Below are 23128 nucleotides of genomic sequence, written 5' to 3'. Positions count from 1 at the left end.
GTAGTCTTTGCATGGACAGCATCAATGGTATCTGAGTGTCAGTGTAGGTAAATCTATAAAAATGGCAGTAGAAATATGTCTACATGTCACATTGAAATTATGAAATGCAGAGGTGAAAACTGTGTATGGGCATATTTTTGTCATATGCAAAAAATGAATGTCCAAGAACGTGTCAAAAACCAAATAGAGAAAACCACCTATGTCATACCATACACAGAATGTACAAAACTCAAAATAATATTCAGAACAAACAGCATTTATACAGTTACATGCAAGTAGTATTTGCAGAAGGACAGTGTCAACAAAATCTAAGTCACTATAGGTATAACTATCAAAATGACAATATAAATATATTTATATGTCATGTCACAATTGTAAAATATTGAGGTGGAAACCATAGTGGAGCAGTCTTAAATCATATGTATAAAATGAGTGTCCATAACATGTCAGAATACCAAATGTAGATAAGCACCTATGTCATAACATCTATAGAATATATGAAAAATCCCCATAAGATACTATTCAAGGCGAAGAACATTATGTGTGAATGCATCCATGTATCGTGTACTGCCATAAAACAAAAATCAAATGAGAAGTACCATCTAAATCATGTAGATGTCAGAAACTAATAATGTACGTTCACATAACATATAGTATCCATAAACCATATGATAAGTTACCAGTAATAGCAAAGATGAAAAAACCCAATCCAGACAAAGCGGTCAACAACCACAAAACACAAAAATATATGTGATCTATCCAGATACCCTATATTGAATGCAGTGAAATATGGCGTGGATATGTGAAGAAGATAATACTCATGTCATCAAACAAATCTTGGAATAAGTATATGGAACCAACATACACTACTGGGTAATGTCACAAAAGATGTAATGGTGTAAGACAAACACTTACACCAACCTATGTACAACATGTGCAACCAGGTAAAAAACTAGTCAGTAAAATTATAGTATAAATTTTACATTTACCTTGTGTTTATTTTACTGGCCCTTATAATAATCAATGAGTGGCTTCAGCTGGACATTACATACCTGGAAAAACCTGTGAGTCCTTGACCATGCTGAATTAAGGCAATTATCAAGGTTATAGATGGTTTTATAGGGTACTAGCATGATGTCTCCTGGGCTAACTAATTTTTTGTCCAATATGTTTACATATGAGCAAGACGTTTAAGAGGTGGTTGATGACAACCATGTAAATGTGTGCAGACTCAGTCTTGTTACAAGTAGCTTCACTTAAAAGAAGTACGTGATGATAAAGGAAATACCGTGTAACTGGTATTAACTATAACTATAGTCTGTTTAAAATTACTTGATAGTTGACAACTGTCATTCGGCACTGCAGTGTTGCCACATCGGCTACCACTCAGTTAAAGGTGACATACCAACACAGCAGATCACTTCACAGGTGCTGAAATGCTGTTCGTGTAATGCAGAGCGATGTTGGAAGATGCTGCCATCAGGTATGGTGGGAACATGAGATGCTCTATCCACAACTGATTTTAAATGTCCAATGGCTGAACTGTAGCAGAAAACACGTTTTGTAGCCCTGAACTTACACTCATTTACTAAGATAATACCAACTCCTTGATATGCAATGTATCTGAGAACATATTGGTCAGGATCCTGCGGAAGAACCATTAATGACTCTCACTTTGCTTACAGCATTTAAAGCTGACATACATGAGCAAACTCAAGACAAAGAAAAATAAAATTCAGTTTCGGCATGAAAAGCGAAATGTAACATATTGCTTTTGCTGCACAAGTTGGTGCAATACCGAGTGATGAGCAGTCCTTGTTGGAAACCATTTGCAGATTATATTTGACACTGACAGATTCCAAATGAAAAGAAAAGACAGAAAGAAAAATAACAGCAAATAAAAAAGTCAATAGGATGATGAAAATGATGCAACAAAAGATTAAAGATAAAAAAATACACCGAAACCATTTAATTGAAAATAATAGAGTATTCTTGATGAAGACTTAAAAATTTTTAAAAATTGTCACCAGAAGGGATTTGAACCCACCACATTTTGCTTCTCAAGCTGCTACATTACAACTGTGCTACAGAAGAACTTTGGGTTACGTTGTTATAAGTGGTTATGTGTAGAACCAGTTGCAGTAATCATTTGCTGCCTTCAAAAAGTTGAAATGTGCATTATTTTGTCACTGTTGTTTTGTGTGTTTTTATTGTTTGTGATTAAATGTGAAACAAAAGAGAAGTACCCAGGATTTGGGATCCAAACACAACAAGAAGAAGAAAAAAGAAGAAAACAGACAAGGGATTGGAAGTTTGCTGTGGCAGTTTGGCAGTGGTTGAACAGTTCAGGCGTGACGTTGAGTACACTTTTTGGAAGAAGATACCTCCAACATGCGAAGTGTCAACTATCAAGTAATTTTAGTCAGGCTATAGTAATACATACTGAAGTAAGTTTCCATTCCTTTTTTCCCCTCCATACAACTCTTTGCATTTATTTAATGATGTGTATTAATCATCTGTGGAGTGGTTACTTTCAATTACTGATGCATGGTGGGCTATTGTTGTGTGCCTTGCCCTGTGTCCATTTCCCTCTTTTTGGAAAACCAGCCACAGTGTGATAGTATATCATATTTTCACTGGATGTTTTTGTACTACAATCAGATTTAAAGTCATATAATTGGCCTTCCTTATCCAATCAATTATGTATATTCTATAAGCAGAGTTTCTTGTTTCTATCTAAGTGTTACAGGGGGAAATAAAATGAATTTCGTATGCTTTTCGTGCCCCCACTGTGCCACTTCCCTAATTTTGGAACCGTCCAACCCATTATTTTGTGTCTCTTACTGAACTTTGACTTATTATAATTTTCAGTCAGTTATCCCATTTTGGAACCATGAAGCCCATAATTTTGTATCTCTTATCAAAATGTGTTACTTGGTCCCTAATTAACAATTGGAAAATTAAAAGTGTCACCTCCTGTATCCATCTCTGTCTGTCTCTCTTTGTCTGACACATGTTTGCTACTCCATCTGTCCATCTATTGCAGCTAAGTCTTTTTCTCAGTAGAAAGAACTAGAAGCAAATTAATAGTTGACTTGTAAATTGCCGGTCAGAGTGGAACTATAGTGTTCAAATGGAATAGTAATTTGTTCGAAAAGTATCCTGTGTGTAAAATAATTTTTTCATGAAGAATACAGCATTGGTTCTAGTTATGCTTGTTGTGTACAGATACATCACTAGACTGTAATACAACCTTCACATAATTAAAGCTCTCCTGTAAAATTTGTGGATATAAATGCAAAAGTATTGACATACATAACATGCTTTTGGTGGTTGTGAAATATTGTGTGTTTTTAATTTTGTCCGTGGATAATGAGTGTGTGAAAAAAACTTTCTGAAGTTGTTTGTTCCAAAAGTAAGTGTTTTGAGATTGTAATAGAATTTAAAAATAAATTTGGAAGTTGTTGATAGAAAGAAACAGAATAACTTATGAAACTAAAGGACTTGCAGCTGAAATTAAATTTGTGTCTTCTGTAGTAATTAAGAGTAACCAAATTTTCATCAAATTGGTGTTACAAAAAGTGTATGAAAACAATTTCTTTTTCAGTGCTACCTCTTCAACAGTTTGTTTTCTTTCTCAGTTTGTATTTGCCTTATTATTCGGTTGTTTTACAGGCTCAGATTCAGAAGGAAGTAAGTTAGAAAGGTTTCAACCATTACTGGAAAGTTCTCTTTTGAATTTAGAAGACCTTAGACACCTTAGTTGGTCTGGCATTCCAGTAAAAGTGAGACCAATCACGTGGCGCCTCCTATCTGTAAGTACAATTTAAAGGATATAAACTACTGATAATATTACTTTGTTCAGTATTTTGAATGTTATTATTCCAGGACGTACTTATCTCAGATTAATAAAAATAAAATTACCTTAAAATGTTTTCCCTATTTTTCTGATATCCATTTATCATCATCTTGCAGGTTCCTGCCACTGGCAAGGTCTGCTTGGAACACAAGCCTCTCCATCTTCTCATGCCTTCCAGCCACCTCTGTCATTGCTCTTGCGCAGTCTTCCTTTTTCTGAATGGTTTCTTCTTTCTCTTTTAACCATTTTTCTCTTGGTCTTTGCCTGGTCTATTGCCTTCCATGTCTGTCTTGTGTATCTTCCTATGCTTCCTCTGCCCTACAATTATCTGCACATACCGATACCGTTTTCCTACAAACAGATATTCATTGTGTATTATCCCTTTAACACTTTCATTTATCTTCTTTTCCATTTTTTGTTACACCTACCTGTAGAGCAAGGAAAAAGTCATTTTATTTTATGACCAAATTCAGTACTATTTTTTAATCAATTTCGGTGTTAATTCTTAGCAAATTTTGCTGTTATTTTTATGCAATTTCACGGTTTTTTTGCCAACATAGATGTTTTTCCCCTCAGATTCATAACTTTTTTCATGGAAAGATGACAGGTTTCACAATATTTAAAAAAATCACTGATTTCACAATATTTTGTAACACTTGTCAAATTCATGTGATATTACTAAAAACCAACAATTTCACACTATTTTTCGCATTATCATTTTTGCAAAATTTTCCTCTCCCTTCCAATCTGTCATCCCACAAACTAAATTTAACTTGCGTCCACCTTCCTTTTTTCTTCCCTTGCCTTCATGATCCAAGTTCCTGCAGTACATGTCATTATTGCTATTTAATATATCTAGTATATCACCTTCTTTATTTGCTTCAGACCAGTTCTCTGCTTCAGCCATCCTGTTCTCTCTCCTCCCATTCTAATGCATTGTAAACTTCCCTGGCACAGTTCTTCTATCCTCAGAAATGTCTGCTTCTCTACCCCTTTCCTTTCTTGTGTCTCCCCAACTTTACTTCTGAAAGCAATGTCATATGCTTTCTCTGATTCCAAGAGACCTTTGTGCTGTTCTTTTTTGTATCCTACTCTTCATAGATAAAATGCAATTTATGATCGGACTGGTGGCAGCATGGTGGCCGGTCGAACAAACAAGCAGTTCATGAGGTCGATGGTGGCGGAGTTCACGAAGTGAACAACTAGTCATAAACGAAGTCCAGAGCGTAGCGAGCGTCATCGTAGTGTGCACAAACAGTCCAGGGAGCAATGTGGATCAAAATGCAGTATAGGCAAGGCCAGTCACTATAGTAATTGATTGTGCATATGAAAGGCATCAAGGAACTAGCGAGACAGACATGCAAGTTGGTCCGCAGTATTTACTACTACACTCACAACAGTGGACAGGCCCATGTGATATGTCTGTGGTTGTGGCGGAGTATAATGCCTGATACTCTGACCCGCTCTCCATATCCATACTCTGGTTGGTTGGTTGGTTGGTTGGCTGGCTGACTGGGTAACCCAGATCACTGTCAGATACTACGTTCTTGCAGATGTCTCACTGCAAATATGAGTTCAACTATGGACCTTCCCCCCAAGTCAGAGGTTTCCTTTACCAGGATACAGGTTGGCTGGCAGCTTTTCTAGGAGCTCTTTGCGGTGTGGGGGAGTAGCCATGTATGTGAAAAACGGCATCCCATTTGAGTCAATTGATGTTTCAAAGTACTGCACTGAAAAGGTGTTTGAATGTTGTAAAGGTGTGGTTAAATTTAATGGAGCTAAACTTCTAACTGTTGTTATTTATAGATCCCCAGACTCTGATTTCACAACATTTTTGCTAAAGCTAGAGGAGGTTCTTGGTTCACTTTATAGGAAATACAAAAAGTTAGTTATATGTGGTGACTTCAATATTAATTGTATAAGTGATTGTGCAAGGAACTGGATGCTGGTAGACCTCCTTAATTTATATAATCTTATGCAAACCGTATTCTTTCCAACGAGAGTGGAAGGGAACAGTAGAACAACCATAGACAACATTACTAGAAGGGCATTCTGTGAGCAAAAAGGTGAATGGCCTTTCAGATCATGATGCACAAATTTTAACTGTAAAAGATTTTTGTGCTGCAACAGATGTTAAATATAGTTATCAACTGTGTGGGAAAGCTGATCCAGTTGCTGTAGAGACCTTTGTAACCTTGTCAAGGAACAAGAGTGGCAAGATGTTTATAGCGCTGACACAGTAGACGATAAATATAATGCTTTTCTCAAGACTTTTCTCATGCTCTTTGAAAGTTGCTTTCCGTTAGAACGTTCAAAACAGGGTACTAGCACAAACAGGCAGCCTGGGTGGCTGACTAGAGGGACAAGAATATCTTGTAGAACAAAGTGGCAATTATATCAAAACGTTAGAAACAGTCAAAATCTAAATGCAGCAGCCCATTACAAACAGTATTGTAAGGTGCTTAAAAATGTTATTAGGAAGGCAAAAAGTAAGTGGTATGCAGATAGAATATCTAAGTCTCAGGATAAAATTAAAACCATATGGTCAGTCGTAAAGGAAGTGGTTGGTCTGCAGAGACAGGTCGAGGATGTAGAATCAGTGCGTAGTGGGAATGTCCGTGTTACTGATAAGTCGCATATATGTACAGTATTTAATAATCACTTTCTGAATATAGCAGGTGAACTAAATAGAAACCTAGTCCCAACAGGGAATCATATAGCACTCTTAGAAAAAGTGTTCCGAGACTGTTACCTGAAATGCTCCTCCATGATACTGACAAGAGGGAGATTGACTTAATAATTAAATCACTAAAGACCAAGAACTCTCATGGATATGACATGGTTTCTAGCAGAATACTGAAGTATTGTTCTGTGTATGTTAGCCCAGTACTTAGCCATATCTGTAACTTTTCCTTTAGGAGTGGTCAGTTTCCTGACTGATTAAAGTACTCTGTAGTGAAGCCACTTTATAAAAGAAGGGAGACAGGGATAATGTTGACAACTTTAGACCTATTTCCATGCCATCGGTGTTTGCTGAAGTTATCGAAAAGGTTGTATATACAAGGTTACTGGAGCATTTAAATTCACATAATTTGCTGTCAAATGTACAGTTTGGTTTTAGAAATGGTTTAAGAACTGAAAATGCTATATTCTCTTTTCTCTGTGAGGTTTTGGACGGATTAAATAAAAGGTTGCGAACGCTAGGTGTTTTCTTTGATTTAACGAAGGCTTTTTACTGTGTTGACCACACAATATTACTGCAAAAGTTGGACCATTATAAAACAAGGGGAGTAGCTTACAATTGGTTCACCTCTTACTTTAAGAACAGAAAGCAGAAGGTAATTCTCCGCAATATTGAGAGTGGTAGTAATGTTCAGTCGCAATGGGGCACTGTTAAGTGGGGCGTTCCCCAAGGGTCGGTGCTGGGGCCACTGCTGTTTCTTATTTATATAAATGATATGCCTTCTAGTATTACAGGTGATTCAAAAATATTTCTGTTTGCTGATGACACCAGCTTGGTAGTGAAGGATCTTGTGTGTAATATTGAAACAGTATCAAATAATGTAGTTCATGAAATAAGTTCGTGGCTTGTGGAAAACAATTTGATGCTAAATCACAGTAAGACTCATTTTTTACAGTTTCTAACTCACAATTCAACAAGAACCGATATTTTGATCAGACAGAATGGGCATATTATAAGCGAGATGGAACAGTTCAAGTTCCTAGGCGTTCGGATAGATAGTAAGCTGTTGTGGAAAGCCCATGTCCAGGATCTTTTGCAGAAACTAAATGCTGCTTTATTTACCATTAGAACAGTATATGAAATAAGTGACAGTTCAACACGAAAAGTAGTACTTCGCATATTTTCATACACTTATGTCATATGGTATTATTTTTTGAGGTGATTCTTCTGATTCAAAAAGGGTATTTTTGGCTCAAAAACGGGCTGTTCGAGCTATATGTGGTGTAAGTTCGAGAACCTCTTGTCGACCCCTATTCAATAGTCTGGGAATTCTGACATTGCCCTCACAGTATATATTTTCTTTAATGTCGTTTGTTGTTAGCAATATTAGCCTATTCCCAAGAGTTAGCAGGTTTCACTCAGTTAATACTAGGCAGAAATCAAAACTGTATGTGGAATGCACTTCCTTGACTCTTTTGCAGAAAGGAGTGCAGTATTTTGCTGCATCCATTTTGCAATAAGCTACCACAAGAACTCAAAAATCTTAGCAGTAGCCCAAAGTCTTTTAATTATAAACTGAAGAGTTTCCTCATGGCTCACTCCTTCTATTCTGTCTAGGAGTTCCTGGAAGGGCTAAAAATTAAGCAAATTCCAGTGCTACATTGTTGATTTTCTTTATTTAAACTTACGACTTGTCGCCTGAATATTTTTTTATATTTCATTTTATCTGTTTCTACTATCGTGTTACAATTTCATGTATTGACTCGTTCCATGACCATGGAGATTTCTCCTTAATTTGGTCCCACGGAACAATAAATAAATATTCACCCTTCTTTAATAGTTCTTAAAATGGGTGTTAGCAATTATAAAATTGTGCTCTGGCCAGCTTCCCCTTTCATTCCTTTCCCAACAGCCTGTTAGTGTAATATTTTTCCTTCTCTATGTTGGCTAGCTCTAAATACAGAAACATGTAAGTTAATGCAGGTGAGTAGGAAAAAGACACCTATAATGTTAGCGTACGGCATTAGTAGTGTGCTGCTTGACACAGTCACATTGGTTAAATATCCAGGTGTAATGTTGCAAAGCAGTATGAAATGGAGTGAGCATATAAGTATTGTAGTAGACCACGTATAGGACACTCTTGTGACCCATTGTTGAGTAGTGTTAGTGTGTTTGGTATCTGCACCAGCTCAGATTAATGGAAGGCATTGAAGCAATTCAGAGACGGGATGCCCTAATAAGGAGACATATAGACAGTTGTTTTTTCCCTTGCACTATTAGTGAGTGCATATGGTGGCTTGCAGGGTATGTATGTAGATGTAGATCAGTCACGGGCAACCTTTGATGACCTGCGGGCTGGCTTCACATACATATTTTTGCTCGGGGCTGCCTTGTCACATGATGTGACAGCAGTGCTTGTAACACATAAAGTCAAAACTAATGGGTCTGTGATGTTAATGTTAATGGGATAACGCACTGATATGAATGACATCCCTTTCCCAACAAGCCAACCCAACAAATTATGACTCGAAAATAAGTAGGTTTATATTTGTCCGATCTTCATGTTTTCATTTATTTGCGTGTCATAAACAATGTGTCTTTACCTATGACTTATTGCAATAGCTGGCATAAAACTTCCATTGGAAAATTCTGCAACACCATTAGTAAAGAAACTATGCTCATGACATGTAAATAAATGAAATTATTTGAAGATGGGATGCCAGGCATCTTAAAATGTCGTCATGGAGAAATAAAGTAACTGGTTGCAGCTAATTTATTATAAATTACCCACAATTTCAACAGCTGTAGTGTTCTAACGTGTCCACAACAGACAAGAGAATTAATTACTAATTGTTTATATGAGAAAGAACTGTAAGCTTTTGAACTGAATGTCAGTTTGTCAGACTGATCATTGTCCTCACAAACTCGGTACACGTTGGTAATACTGAATATTTCGGGTGGCATCAGTACTGTTCCTCGATATTTATAGCTTTAACAATAAAATAACACTCGCCCTCAGGCCGGCATTATATTGATGTATTGACAATAGTATTGAACGTTTGAGGGCCTCCTGACTTCGGTGTAAAATTTGTATCATTGCTAATGGTGCGCACAAATCGTATGTTGTTTACACTGCACAAAAAGGACAAAACTGCTCACAGAAATGACAGCAGAGGCTTAAGGCTGTACAGTCAATAAAACAAGAAAAAGACAGTACTCACGTGACGCGATAGCAGCACGTGTAATATACAAGTTTGAAGACATCTGGTGATATGCAGGTTTGCAGATAACATATTTGGACTCATCCCTAAGGTTTTCAAGAGAACATGCACATTATCATACAAAGTGAAATCCAAAAAACGGCCACACAGCCAAAAGGAAACTCACCTGGCTTGACAGCAGCTTGCCCAGAGAATAAGGTGGAATTTTGTCATCCATGACTCTGACAATACACGAAACCCCATCTTCAGATGTTTATATTTATTTTTTGCACCATACTTTAACTCAGTATCTTGGTTCCTTACAATTCATCATAATAACTCATACCCCAAAATAAAACTTCTAAAGTTCATGTAATTGCACAGAAACCCGTGAGAAACATGGCGACATTGTCAAAATCCAATTTGCTGATCACACAAATGTTTCTATCAGACATTATGAAAGCTGAAAAGTTACACTTAATAAATGTATTTACAGTAGTTCATTGATTTAAAGAAATATTCAACGACAGAATAATGTGAGCTCTGAGTTTGAATTTTTAATACAAGATTGTTGATATCTAGATTTATGTCACTGATACTGAGTCTTTAGGTATTTTCCAGGTTGTCGTCTGTTAACTTTGTACGTGTGTTGCATCATTTATTTGTCTTCATCAGAGAAAAAGTTGTTCACACTTCTGTGCACTTCCAAAAGACAAATTTTCCTTCTTGCAAAGGAGCGCTTCGGTCAAAAAAGTTTTACAAAATTCAACTAGGTTTACTACTTCGAATTTAAAGACAGATCTTCCTGAAGTTGAATAAGTTCCATTTGAAAGATTTCAGGGGCCTTTTCTTCATCACATGTTTTTGGGTTAGCAAATGTAGCAAACATGCTGTCTGCATTCCTGAAATCAGGAAACCGTGTGGTAAACTGAACTAATAATGATTTCAGCTCATCAGCATAAATAACATAATCAATATTTTTGTGAGTTGACACTGTAGGAAAGTGGTAACATTTTCCAGCTCTCATTTGCATTTCCCACAAGTGCATCTCGTCTGTAAAGTTTCAGATGGCTGTATAATTGATAAATTAAATGCCCTTGTTTCTGGAGTTTGTAATTTAAGTCCTTTAAATGAGCTGTGATGTGAACCAGAAATACTAAATCACAGATCCATTGGGGATCATTTACTTCAGCCAGTGGTTTCCCTTTGATAGCCATAAAATCAGCTATTTCTTGGTGAAAATAATAAAAACGTTTTAGCGTTTTGCCCTTACTCAGCCATCTCACTTCATAATGGTAAGCTAAATCTTCATGTTCGGAGCACAGGTTGTCCAAATACTGCTTGAATTGGTGGTGATTTAGTGCATGAGACTTAATGAAATTGATGCTGTGGTAACCACATCCATTACCTGTTTCATTTTCATTGATTTAGCACACAAATTTTGTTGGTGAATAATGCAGTGAATAATTGTTTAACTTTCTTTGTCAATATTTTGTTCAGAAGATTTTTCATCTAATATGTCAATAAAACTTTTTTGTGAACTGACCATTGCAAGTGCTTCATTAGAACAAACTCCAGTGAGTTGACTCCACTGCAGGTTGAAGGTTTCAATGATTTTTTCAACTTCATGAAAAACATCTTCAACAGTAGTGGTTCCTTTTAATGGCTGTAATGCTAATAATTCTTTCATTATTTTGAAGCCCACGTCTACACCACAAACAAAAATCGCTAATTGAGCCGTGTGTAACAAATCAGTGCTCTCGTCCAAAGCAATGGAAAATGCTTCGAATGTGGCAGCACCATCACACAAACTTTTTTACTGTCACCAACCATCATCTCAGTTCATTGAACCACTGCTCGTTGTGACAAACGTATTTGTTCAAACACTTTTTCTTACCAGGACTTAGTACATCTGCAATCTGCATCATGAATTTGCTTTCAGAAAAAGGCTTTATTGACTTCACAATGTTTCTGCTCACTATAAAACTAGAGTTAAACAAATTTTTGCACTGTGCCCTCAGTTTGGTAAACATTTGCTGTTGCTTGTCCAAATTGGAAATTAATAACTTAATTTTGTCGTTCCACAGTTGCCCTGTAAGCTGTTGTTGAGCAGTGTGTTTTGTAGAAAAGTGCCTTTTCATGTTATATTTTTTCACCACAGATGATGATTCACTACACTACGAGCAAACAGGTTGATTGATGTACATAGTGAAGAGTCCATTTTTGCTGGAATTGACGACATTCAGCATTTACTTTCCTCTTCTTAAAGCCAGACATTACGTGAATAAACTCGACACTCGGAGACACTTGCATGAAATTAAGAAACAACTAACATAGAACTCCATGTACAAACTGACAACAGTGAACTTGTTTGTTCAGTGGAACGTGCTGCCGATGCTGAAGTTAACACATTTCGTGGGCAGTCGGTAGTTTTAGTGGCATTGTTGCCTACTAAAAGTGTTTGCACTGGATCAATGTTTAGCGCAGACGTAGGCCGTAAATAATGTGCGCATTTGACTGCTGTGCTGCAGCAGCATAGGAGGCTGCACTGTACTGTGCTACACATGCAAGGTGCTAATGAGGTATCAGCTGCTTCCACAGTGACAGCTGATGCAGCAACAGCCAGTCGCTGAGGCCAGCTCTTGCCTGTGTGGCATCCCTTGTCTTGTAAACACTGGTCATCTGCCATGGCCTGAGATGTGTCACCAGGCTGTGTTCCATTTGGCCAAGTCTTTAAGCAAGGCTTTCACTGGTCTGCATCGTGAGCGACTCACCCGTGAAGTGGATATAGATGTAGAAGTCCTGGTCCAGCCTGCAATTTTAATCTACCAGGAAGTTTCAAATCATGACTGTAGTTTCCCCTTGCTTCCAGCTGTCCACATTACCAACATAGGAAGCCACTATTGCTTAATATTACGAGGCCAGATAAGTCAATCATCTGGATCAGGCACAGCTGATAGTTACAGGCTCTAAGACTGAGCTGCCCCAAAATATATAGTTAGATACATCCCTCAATAATGGATTATGAATTTAAATTATAAAGAAATGTTGACATTGGCTGATATATTTCGAACACACATTAGTTAAGGCTGTGCCTTTAAATGCTAGTCAAGCTGCATGTAGCAGAGCTTTGGGAGAATGACTTCTACAAAGTACAGCTCTTATGGTCCTCTTGAAGGCTCTGTCACTTCAGCTTAGCTGCCCTTTGTCACGTCTATGCCATGTAAATGTCACAAGCAGAACTAGGGAGACACTTTATTACGCTTGATTGAGGCCCGTATTTGGTGGGTTTTGTCCGTGGCTTTATATTATAACTTTTATGTCCTAGGACTAAATGTTCCTTCAAAGCTCTAGCATGTTGACGGTCTCCCAAAGAATATCTTGAGACTTTCTTATTAATTTAATATAAGTATGTTCTGTGATATTAGACTTTATATACATATAAGAGCCCTCTTTCTCTTGAGAGAGCTTGTTCCATTGTGTGAATGTGCTGGAAAATATGGGCCCATGAAGATTTTTTCCTGTGTCACTGCTTGATTCCATCATGATGCGTTATTTATTTATTCACCCAAAAATCACAATCGCAGCACAAGACTTGTGATCTCATGGAAACATCACTCTATTGTTGCGCGAACTCATAAGTGTTACAGATTGAACATACACAAAACATTAAATGTTTCAGGTTTAGAATTGAGAACACGAAAATGTTAGGTATGCAGCAAAGCTAACATACACAATATTAAATATCTCTCCAAAATGCATCTTTTAGTACAGTTTGTTGTGATAAAAGTGTTGGGAAATGTGATGGTGGATAAATATACTACCTATAGATTGTATCTTGAAGTTATCTTTTGGTGTTATTTAAGAGTTGGTTATGAAACAAAAAGAATTTTGGTGTTATTTAGTAATTGACTGAAAGAGAAGCAAGATAAAATTGTAACCTTTTGGCTAGAGTGCAATATTGTGCCCCTACCCCCTACTCCCCCCTGCACCAACGAGGTGTAGTGTAGCCTGAGGTCTAGATTAGTTCTGGTCGATAAATGTTTCAGCCTTCCTCGGTATGGAAACCATGAGCCGCGCCCGATTTAGACTTTTATCCCAGCAGCTAGTGGAGAGGCTGCTGCCTCTCATTAGGAACAGTATTTTAGTCTGGAGGGCTGTAGATGTCCGTCAAATCTGGTACGCTTATCTGTACTATTGTTCCCCAAAGTGTCAAACTTTTAGTGCACTACAGTAGAACCCCTCTAATCCGTCGTCTTCGGGACTGGGACCATGGTCGGAAGGAAAAAAAAGTCGCATTATCCGAAAAATCTAATATTTATTTCAAAAAATATAAAAAGACATTAATTATAAAAAATTAAACGATTTAAGAACTAAAAGACGTCTACAGCAATATAAAAAGATGTTTTTTACACAGTGTTAAACAACATATTAACTAAAAAACGTCTGCACACACTATAATATGTATTGGTCTGAAATGATTATACTGTATGCATTGTTTTTACAGTAAAAACGAAAACAGATTACTTGAAAAAAAAAAAAGGTCAGTGATACATTTTTGTTTAGCAGATGTTATTCTAGATTTAGCTGCAGTGTCCCTCCATTTTTTTATCCACAAAACGTCCATTGGAGCTGAAGTTGGATTCTGCTCGATGTATTGAAGGGCGATGTCAAAAGCGTTTTTTGCATTGTTGTGTGAAATCCGGGTGGGGGCTTCGTCTTCGCCCGTCCGCGTCCTCATTCACAGTTTCCTGGCTAACAGCGGCAACAATCTGGTCCTCACTGAGCGCTTCACAAGTGTCACAGTCTTTGTCACATTCGTTGAGCCACTCTTCAACTTCATTGGCAGGGACGTTCGGCTCCAGAGTTTGTAGATCCTTAACGATTTCCGGTGCGTCGTTGTTTTGCTCATCTTCGGTATGCTCATTTTCAGTCATAACTTGTGGCCAAAGCTTACGCCACGATTTCCGCAGTGTGTCAGGTTTCAGTTCATCCCATGTTGCAGCGATTGTGCAGATAGCATCTTTGATGTTCAGGGATTTCATTGCCTCAAGTAAGTTACGACCTCCTTCAGATTTTTCCAAGATTTAGCTGATATACTTTCTGCGATATCGCCCTTTTAACCATTCAATAATGCTCTGATCCATTGTTTGGATGAGTAAGGTCACATTAGGAGGCAGAAAGAGATCTTTTATGTCCCCTTTCCCTAAATCTTCCTCAGATGGACGTAATGGTCCAACAGTAGTAGAGCGTGAACAGGCAGATTTTTTTTTTTTTTTGCTTCTTTTTCGACCGATGGCACACACTCGTCGAAAAACCAGGATTTAAAAAGGTTGCAGTTCATCGAAGCAGATTTTTGATTGCGGTAATAAACCGGCAAGGAAGATACGTTTATATTTTTGAATGCCCTTGGCTTCTTAGATTTGCCAATGACGAAGAAGGGCAGCATGTGGGTACCATCTGCGTTGCTACAAGGAATGACTGTTATTCTGTCTTTTGTAAGTTTCGTTTCTACCACGGATTCATTTGGAGCTGCGAGCGTTTTTGTTGGCAACATTTTAAAGTTCAGCCCTGTCTCGTCGATGTTATACACTTGGCAGGGTAACAGTTCATTTTCTTCTACAATTTCTTTAAACTTAACAGAAAAGTCCTTAGCAGCTGCGGCATCGGCAGATAGTTTTTCACCGGAAATAGAAACAAATCGGACACCATGACGAGTTTTCCAATGATCAATCCAGCCTTCACTAGCAGCAAATTTACTTTCGGCATCCAGTTTTTTGTGCAAAACTATCGCTTTTTCTTTGAGACTTGGCCCGGATATTGGAGTTCCTTTCCTTCTTTCTTGACAAAACCACATCCACAATGCGTTACCAAGCAAGTTCAAGTTTAGGCTTTTTTAATAATTTGCGATTCTTCGGAGTGTTTTCACCATAAATCGTAAATGTATAGGATTCAATGTCTTTCCAATTCTTCTTCCAATCCTTAATTGTCGTAACACCTACATTCAATTCCTTTGCAATTTTTTGGAGCGATTCTACTTCGTCCAGTCTTTGTAGCACTGCTAATTTTTCATTTAGTGAAAGAGTTACGTGTATACGTTTGAATCCAGACATGTTAAAAAACAAACAACTGTACACACAATGAATCTACAGTAATAAGTACTGTAGAGAACACGAAATAAAGCAAACGACGACGTTTTTTAATCCCAACAAAGGATAAAACTGCACAATAACTTACAGTATAACAATATGCACAGCAATAGACACCGCAACAATGGCACGACAGGCATCCAGTCAGTACAAGTCGGCACAGGCTCGCGAGCCTGAGCGTGGTCGGACTAACCGGAGTGACGGACCATCCAAGGTCGGATGAGAGGGATTCTACTGTACTTGAGTTCTTCCTTTTTTTTGTGCATTTAAGTTAATATTATCAAAATTAATGTCATACTTGTACACTCATGTTCAGAAAAAACAGTACACCTTGAATGACTATTCACAAGATGTGTTCATTAGTATGTTCTGTAGAAATTATTAGTATTTGAACCATGTCGGCCCTCGGGTTCAAGGTCAACATCGATATTGCGATGCAACATTACCTACCTATAAACTGTGCCTGCGGCTCTTGTTGTCGCTATAAACTGAAAGTAATGCATCAGTGTGACTTGAGCAGACATGCAGGATGTGTCACAGATGTATCTGTGGACCCTGCTGTCAAATCAGTGGGTTTGAAAGATGGTAGATCATTAGCATGAGAGAATGTGATGCATCCATCTCGGAAATTGCTGCTCGTGTGGGACCTAGTGTTTCAGCAGTGCAACGGGTGTATGCAGAATGTTTCACGGAAGACCATAGAACATGACAAGATGGGTCAAGTCACACCACTCGACCAACCCCGAGAAGTTCGGTACCTCATCCGAATGGCATTGCAGGACAGATCTGCTTCCTCCTTGCCTCTGACGCAACAGTATAACACATCATACACTATCAGGGATGACAGTTTGTCACCATTTATTAAGGCATAGGTCACCTGCACGTCGTCAACTTCTCTGATCACCTTTGACGAATGTGCAGAAACATGCTAGATGGCAATGGTGTGTGGAATGACGTCACTGGCGACAGGAATGGCATAGGGTAGTGTTTTCAAATGAATCCAGGTTCTGTTTGTTTGAAAATGATGGCTGCATTTTGGTTCACTGCAGACAGGGAGAGCAGCATCACAGTGACTTCATTCACACAAGACATAGAATGCCAACTCAAAGCCTTGTGGTGTGAGATGCTATTGAGAACAATCACAAATCACACCTGATGTGTGTACAGGGCACTGTGACCAGTGTGACCTATATGAATGATATCCTGCAACCCATAGCCATGCCCTTTGTGCACAACACCCCATACATCATTTTCCCACAAGATTATGCATGACTACATGTTGCTGCACGAACATATGTGGTGTCACAGGATGTCGGCCTTTTCCTCTGACCCGCCAGGTCATCAGAGATTTCATCCTTATGGCAGTCTCCTTATATGTTCAGATTGTCTTGTCATCTTGGCTGGATGCTTTAAATACTTTAAACTATCAAATTATCCTGTTACAAAGAAAGGGTCATATGAATTATTCTGCTGGATGCCAGTGCTTGCGTCCTGTTATCTCAGTGCTGAAAGAATTTGAGTCACTATTGCTTTTATTTGTTTGTTGCTGTATTTATTAAACCCGTTGTCTTGTTATCTAAAACGGGTTGCACTCTACACGTTTTCTTCGATAAATTCTTCTTTGGCAGTGTTGAATTCAAAATAGAGATGCTGTGGACCATGGCTGTTCCCAGTTAACAGAGGAGTCCTGCCTTGATTCAGAGACACATGCTGTAGCTTTAGCCCTTCCCAGATGTCTGGGAAGGTTTTGTAGAGCCAATAACCCTTATCAGATAAGTCACAATTGCTTTGGCAGGTATTCATCCACTAGTGCCTTAGCAGGACTTTCTTTGCAGATTCCGTTAGAGATTTACATCTGGATGTTGTCCAGCTTGCCCTTCTTGATAAAATATGAAGTAGATAAATACGTGGTGGTAATATTTATTGTATTTATTGGGAATGTGCCTAAAACTGCAAGCAGTGACTGTACTACAGTGCTTCCATATTGTACAGTAAACCTTATTAGGATGCTCCTCTGCACCTTCTACAACAGCGGTTCCCAGCCTTGGGTTAATTACCTCTAGAGGGGTAAAATGAAATTTTCTGAGGGTTAAAAATTAAAAGAAACAAAACTAAATTATTTTCAAAAGATCATTACTATTATCACAATTTTGTAAGACTCTAATATTGAATATATATGTTATCAATGTTTACTTTTTCTCAATTAGTGGTATTAATGCAGAGGAGGTTACAGGTTCCTCACATGGTCCACCCACTACACACACATTGTGCTTTGTCCTGTACATCACTGATGGCAACACAGCAGTAACTACAGAAGGGCTACTATACTATTGTACACAATTTTATTGTTATTATTATTATTATTATTATTATTATTATTATTAGAGTGTTTAGACACAAAACATTAACAGCCCAAAGTTGTCAAATTTCTGCCAGTTCAGAAGTAAGGAGGGCAGTAGTGAAGTGATTTATGAACAGTAACTATAGTGGACGCATCTGAATTTATTTGGTTTAAAAATGGGGTCTCAGTATGCAGGTCAAGCACCACAATGGGGAAAATTAGTGCAAAGGAAGCATGTTTTCTAACAAATGTTTAACCTCACTGTGGACTGTTAGCTTTCTTTTCTGAGGAGGAGTTGTGGGTAGCCCCCCCTTCCCCCCCCCCTTACACACACACACACACACACACACACACACACACACACACACTAAGTATCATTCATTTTTCATCATTTTAAAAATAAAAGTAACTTAGTGAAAATGTGGGGGAGGGGGGGACAATAGAGGGCAGGCAGGGGAGGGGGGAGGTACTAGCTGATGTCTGATTGCACTCAGAGGTAATGATCTAAGAAAGGTTGGGAATCACTGTTCTTCAAGATATTTCTACATCAAGCTTAACAGAACTGTTGTGCCCACACACTACCTATGAAACTGGGCATGGTCATCACTGTAAAAGTAAGGGCCAGGAGTTCAATAAAAAATCATTGCCATCTATGAAACCAACCACCTTTTCACCGTAAGCTTTATTTGAGCCTGACAATGCCTGACCTTACCCTGTCTCTTGTGTATAGCTTTTTTTTTCCAACAATGCTTTATTTGGTGAGAAGACAGCAGCAGTCTCATGTTATCTAGCCGTGGTTTGTCTACTTTATGGTAGTAGAATGAACATAGTACATATTTAAAAATTTTGTGTGACACCAGAATTGCACTTACGATCAGCTGATACTTAAAATTTCTCGTGATGTACAAATTAACTAATTCTGTTTTTGTTTTTTTTTTTTTCTTCCACGTGTGTGTGTGTGTGTGTGTGTGTGTGTGTGTGTGTGTGTGTGTGTGTATAGGAGAGAAAACCTTAATTAGCTGTAGTAGTTTATCATCATCGTCATTTCTTTTGGGCCTTTGTCCTGCTTTAACGTGGGGTAGGCCGAGTCACTACGGATTTGGCAATGTTAGTGGCAGAAGATGGCTGGATGCCCTTCCTGTCACCACCCTGAACCCCCCCCCCCCAGTACAGAATTAGTGTACCCCAGCTGTCTGCATCTAGTGTAAGCCATGAAATAGTGCAAACATTTTCAAATTTGTGTGAGTCATGTAACTGTGGTGGAACGTGGGGACCAGCCCAGTATTCACCTAGCGGGATGTGGGAAACTGCCTAAAAGCCACACCCAGGCTGGCTGGCATACCAGCCCTCATCGTTAATCTGCCAGATGGATTCGATCCGGGACTGGCGTGCCTAACCGAGTCGAGGAAGCGGCGCATTTGGCGTCTCGGCTACCCTGGCAGGTCTAGCTGTAGTAATTTATGTAGTACAAATATTAGTAATTATGGGGATGTGAATAACACTATTACTGGGTGTCCTAATTATAAATTTCATTGTCATGTAGAAAGTGGTGGTGTTAGAAATACTGACTTCAACAAATGCTGATTTCTGCACTGAATTTTGCTTGTATAGCTCTAACAATTTCATAAATTATCTTGTGAGATATAGCTGCTTGTCCCACTTCTTGGGGTATTACATTGTTCATAGGTGGCAGTGTGCAAGCTGTAATCAGTGCTTTTTTTCTGACTATTAAAAATACACTGATCAAAAGTATGTGGACACTTGTTTGTAATGCAGTTCAGCTAGCTCAATGGCTGTGCGTATGGAGTTAAAGGGAATGGGGTACAATGGTTGAGCAGCTCCTGATAAGCCACATATTTCTGTAGTTTATGCAAAGCAATCATGAGGTCGTGTAAGAAGTGATGCTACTGGACAGTGGATGACTGGAAATGAGTGATTGAAAGTGATGGAGTTTGGGTTTGGCATCTGCTTGAAGGATGTTACCAGCCATCTTGGGTAGTACCGACAGTAAAGTATGGAGGTGGTGGTGTTGTGGTGCAGGGATGTTTTTTGTAGTTATGGTGTGGTCGCACTATTAATATTACGAAAATGCTAAATGTGGAAGAATATGAATGCATTTAATAACGTAGTGTACTGCGCACAGTGGAGGAACAGTTCAAAGATTACGATTGTTTGTAATGAGATGATAATGCTACCTGTCATAAAAAAGCATCTGTGAGGCAATGCCTTGTGGACAATAACATTCCTAAAAGGGACTGGCCTGCTCAGAGTCCCCACCTGAATCCAATGGAACACTGTTGGGATGAGTTAGAAAGTTGACTTCACTCCAGACCCCAGCTTCCAACATCACTACCTTCTCCTTATGGCTCTTCAGCAAGAATGGGCTGCCATCCCTATACAGACATTCAGACACCTTGTTGAAAGTGTCCCCAGCAGAGTTGAAGCTGGCATAAAGGTGAAGGTGGACACACCGCATCTTAATGTTCAGTAATAGTTGGCTGCATACTTTGGATCAAATAGTACAGTTTTGCCAACTATCTCCAGCTTGCATTCTAGATTGTCAGTCTTGCTCAGTTAATTTAAGAATATTTTCTTCTGGTGGTGTGCATTCTTCTAATATAGAAAGGTTTGTACTGAAATCATCTTCTGAAGTTCTCGGATTGCTTGTGTTTTTTTCGGAATATGTCTGTGATTTCGCTATGTAATGTTGTTCCATAATATTCTCTGCTTGTATGTTAAGATTTTGTTGCTAACTTCTCCTTCTATTTATATATTCTTGTGCCTCAGTAGTCATATAGCAACTGTTTTAACAACTATTTCGTACTTTGTAATTACGTTGACCACTCAGTGGCAGGCAGGAGTCCATAATTACATTTGTAAATAACACTTTCAGTATTTGTCAACAAAGGACTTGCAGAGTTCACAAGCACAGTGGCTATGTATTATAAATAGCTGGAAACTGAAAGCATTCATTTGATGAAATTGTGGCATTTGTACCTATGATTTATGAGCCACAGTTATATATTGAGCATTTCTTAATTTCAGTTGTCTTAGACATTCTCATTTTGAAATTAATTATTCTCTGTTGCAGGGTTATTTACCAGCAAGCTTAGAACGAAGGCAGCAAGTGTTGGAACGCAAACGAATAGACTACTGGAATCTTGTGAAACAGTATTATAACACAGAGAGAGATGAAACTTACCAAGATACATACAGGCAGGTTGGGTACAATTGAATGTTTTTATTCAGTAGTAGTGTAGTTGTTTTAGAGCTCATTGTGATGTCATTAGAATTAGCTGTTGTGCTGTAAGTGGCAAAAGAAATATGTATGTTTTGTTATGATGATACCGAGCCAGATTTAAAAATTGTTTCATAATTTTTATTGAGCATTTGTTTGTGGGCTAGGTGGAATGAGTCTTGTGACCAGAAATCAGTATTAGTTGTTGTGGCACAAAAATTGCTGTCTATAAATATAGGTTGTGGGATTAGTAAAAATAAATGTTACTGCATACCTCCATTTCCTCTTAAATCTGTGAGGGATGAGTTTGTTTTCAAGGAATTGATTTGCCATGGTAAACAAGCAAGTCAACAGAAATTCTTGATTTTCCACCTTGACATTACTACTACTTTGCTATTATTGTTCTTGCTCTTTAACAGTGTATCCCAGAATAATTAAATCATCAACTTTGACTTTCAAGTGCTGGGACTCATATTTCACACAGTAACCTTATGTTTCATGCCCAGTTAAATTAGAGTTAGCATCTGTCTTGGGAAAACAAAGTGCTCCTGTCAACATGGTGAGTGGAATGGTTTTCTAATTTCACATGATTGGGATGTTTTCTGAACTTGCATTTGCCTTTGGCATGACAGTTGAACACTTGGGAGGATGGCACTTCAAACCCTTGTCTGGTCATCCAAATATAGATTTTCCATGATTTCCCTAAGTCACTTAACAGAGGGGCCGTGATGGCTCCTTTGAAAGCAGACAGCAGATCTCTTTCCCCATCCTTTAATCCAAGCTGGTTCTGCCCCTAACAACCTTGCTGTTGACAAGGAACTGAGCTGTGTATTTCTTCTTCCTGGTGTTGCCATAAATTGGTTAATGTTAAGTGCAAGTCTCAGTAGCAGATACTGTCATGAAGTCAGAATGTACAAGACTGTAAATAAAGATGTCGTATGACAATAGGATTTTGTAACAGGGTGTGGGTTACTATAGCAGAACTGTGTCTGGTTCTGATTACCACATGAATCTAGTGTTTTAATATCTAAAAGATTTTTTGATGAACACAATACTAATTGACAACCAGTTTCAGGCTAAGAAGTGCCCAAGTAGTGTCATGCTACGTGAATGCTTATTCTGTTCCTTTCACCAAATGGTTCCGAGTAACAATAGACAGAATGTATATGCTCCGGGACAACCAGGAAATCTGGGAAAAACCCGTGAATTTTTTCATCCGGGAGAAAACCAGGAAAAATATAGGAATTTTTAGAATTTTTCATTGTTTTAGTTTTGAGTTAAATTTTTGTAATATTGACTGGTAAAAACTGGTACGCTAACAAAGAATATTACTGTATCCCGCTACAGCAAAATAATACTGCAACAGTAAAACATAAATGAGAGGAGAAAAAAATAAAACTTTAGTTGCAAAAGAAATGTGCCCTTCACAACATCCCACCTTCCAACAGCAAAATGTGTCAAAGGCCTTAGGACGAAGACTATGCAATATTTCTTAACAACAAATTACTTCTGATGAGTGTGAAATCAAAACTGTTTACGTTAGGTTCGTTCAAGCAGTTGCCAGTGGGCTCATGCGCATTCATCGTTCAGTCGCATATGAGCAGTACCTTCTCCTGCTTCTGGCTACTTGAAGGCAGATGCTAAGTGGAAAAATTCTT

General features: G+C 38.2%; 1 protein-coding gene across 3 annotated transcripts in view; it reads left to right on the top strand.

Moving 5' to 3' along the window:
* Nucleotides 1–23128, top strand: part of LOC126471442 (TBC1 domain family member 22B) — a 139757-nt gene that overhangs the window by 72058 nt on the left and 44571 nt on the right. For all 3 annotated transcript variants that reach the window (XM_050099620.1, XM_050099621.1, XM_050099619.1), the window contains exons 6-7: nt 3676–3815; nt 21324–21452. In XM_050099620.1, the coding sequence (XP_049955577.1) occupies nt 3676–3815; nt 21324–21452 (269 nt within the window). The remainder of the gene's footprint in view (nt 1–3675; nt 3816–21323; nt 21453–23128) is intronic.

The sequence above is a fragment of the Schistocerca serialis genome, chromosome 3 (assembly GCF_023864345.2).
Source record: "Schistocerca serialis cubense isolate TAMUIC-IGC-003099 chromosome 3, iqSchSeri2.2, whole genome shotgun sequence".
Lineage (NCBI taxonomy): Eukaryota > Metazoa > Arthropoda > Insecta > Orthoptera > Acrididae > Schistocerca > Schistocerca serialis.
Note: the sequence above shows the minus strand (reverse complement) of the source record. Positions and strands in the feature narration are given on the sequence as shown.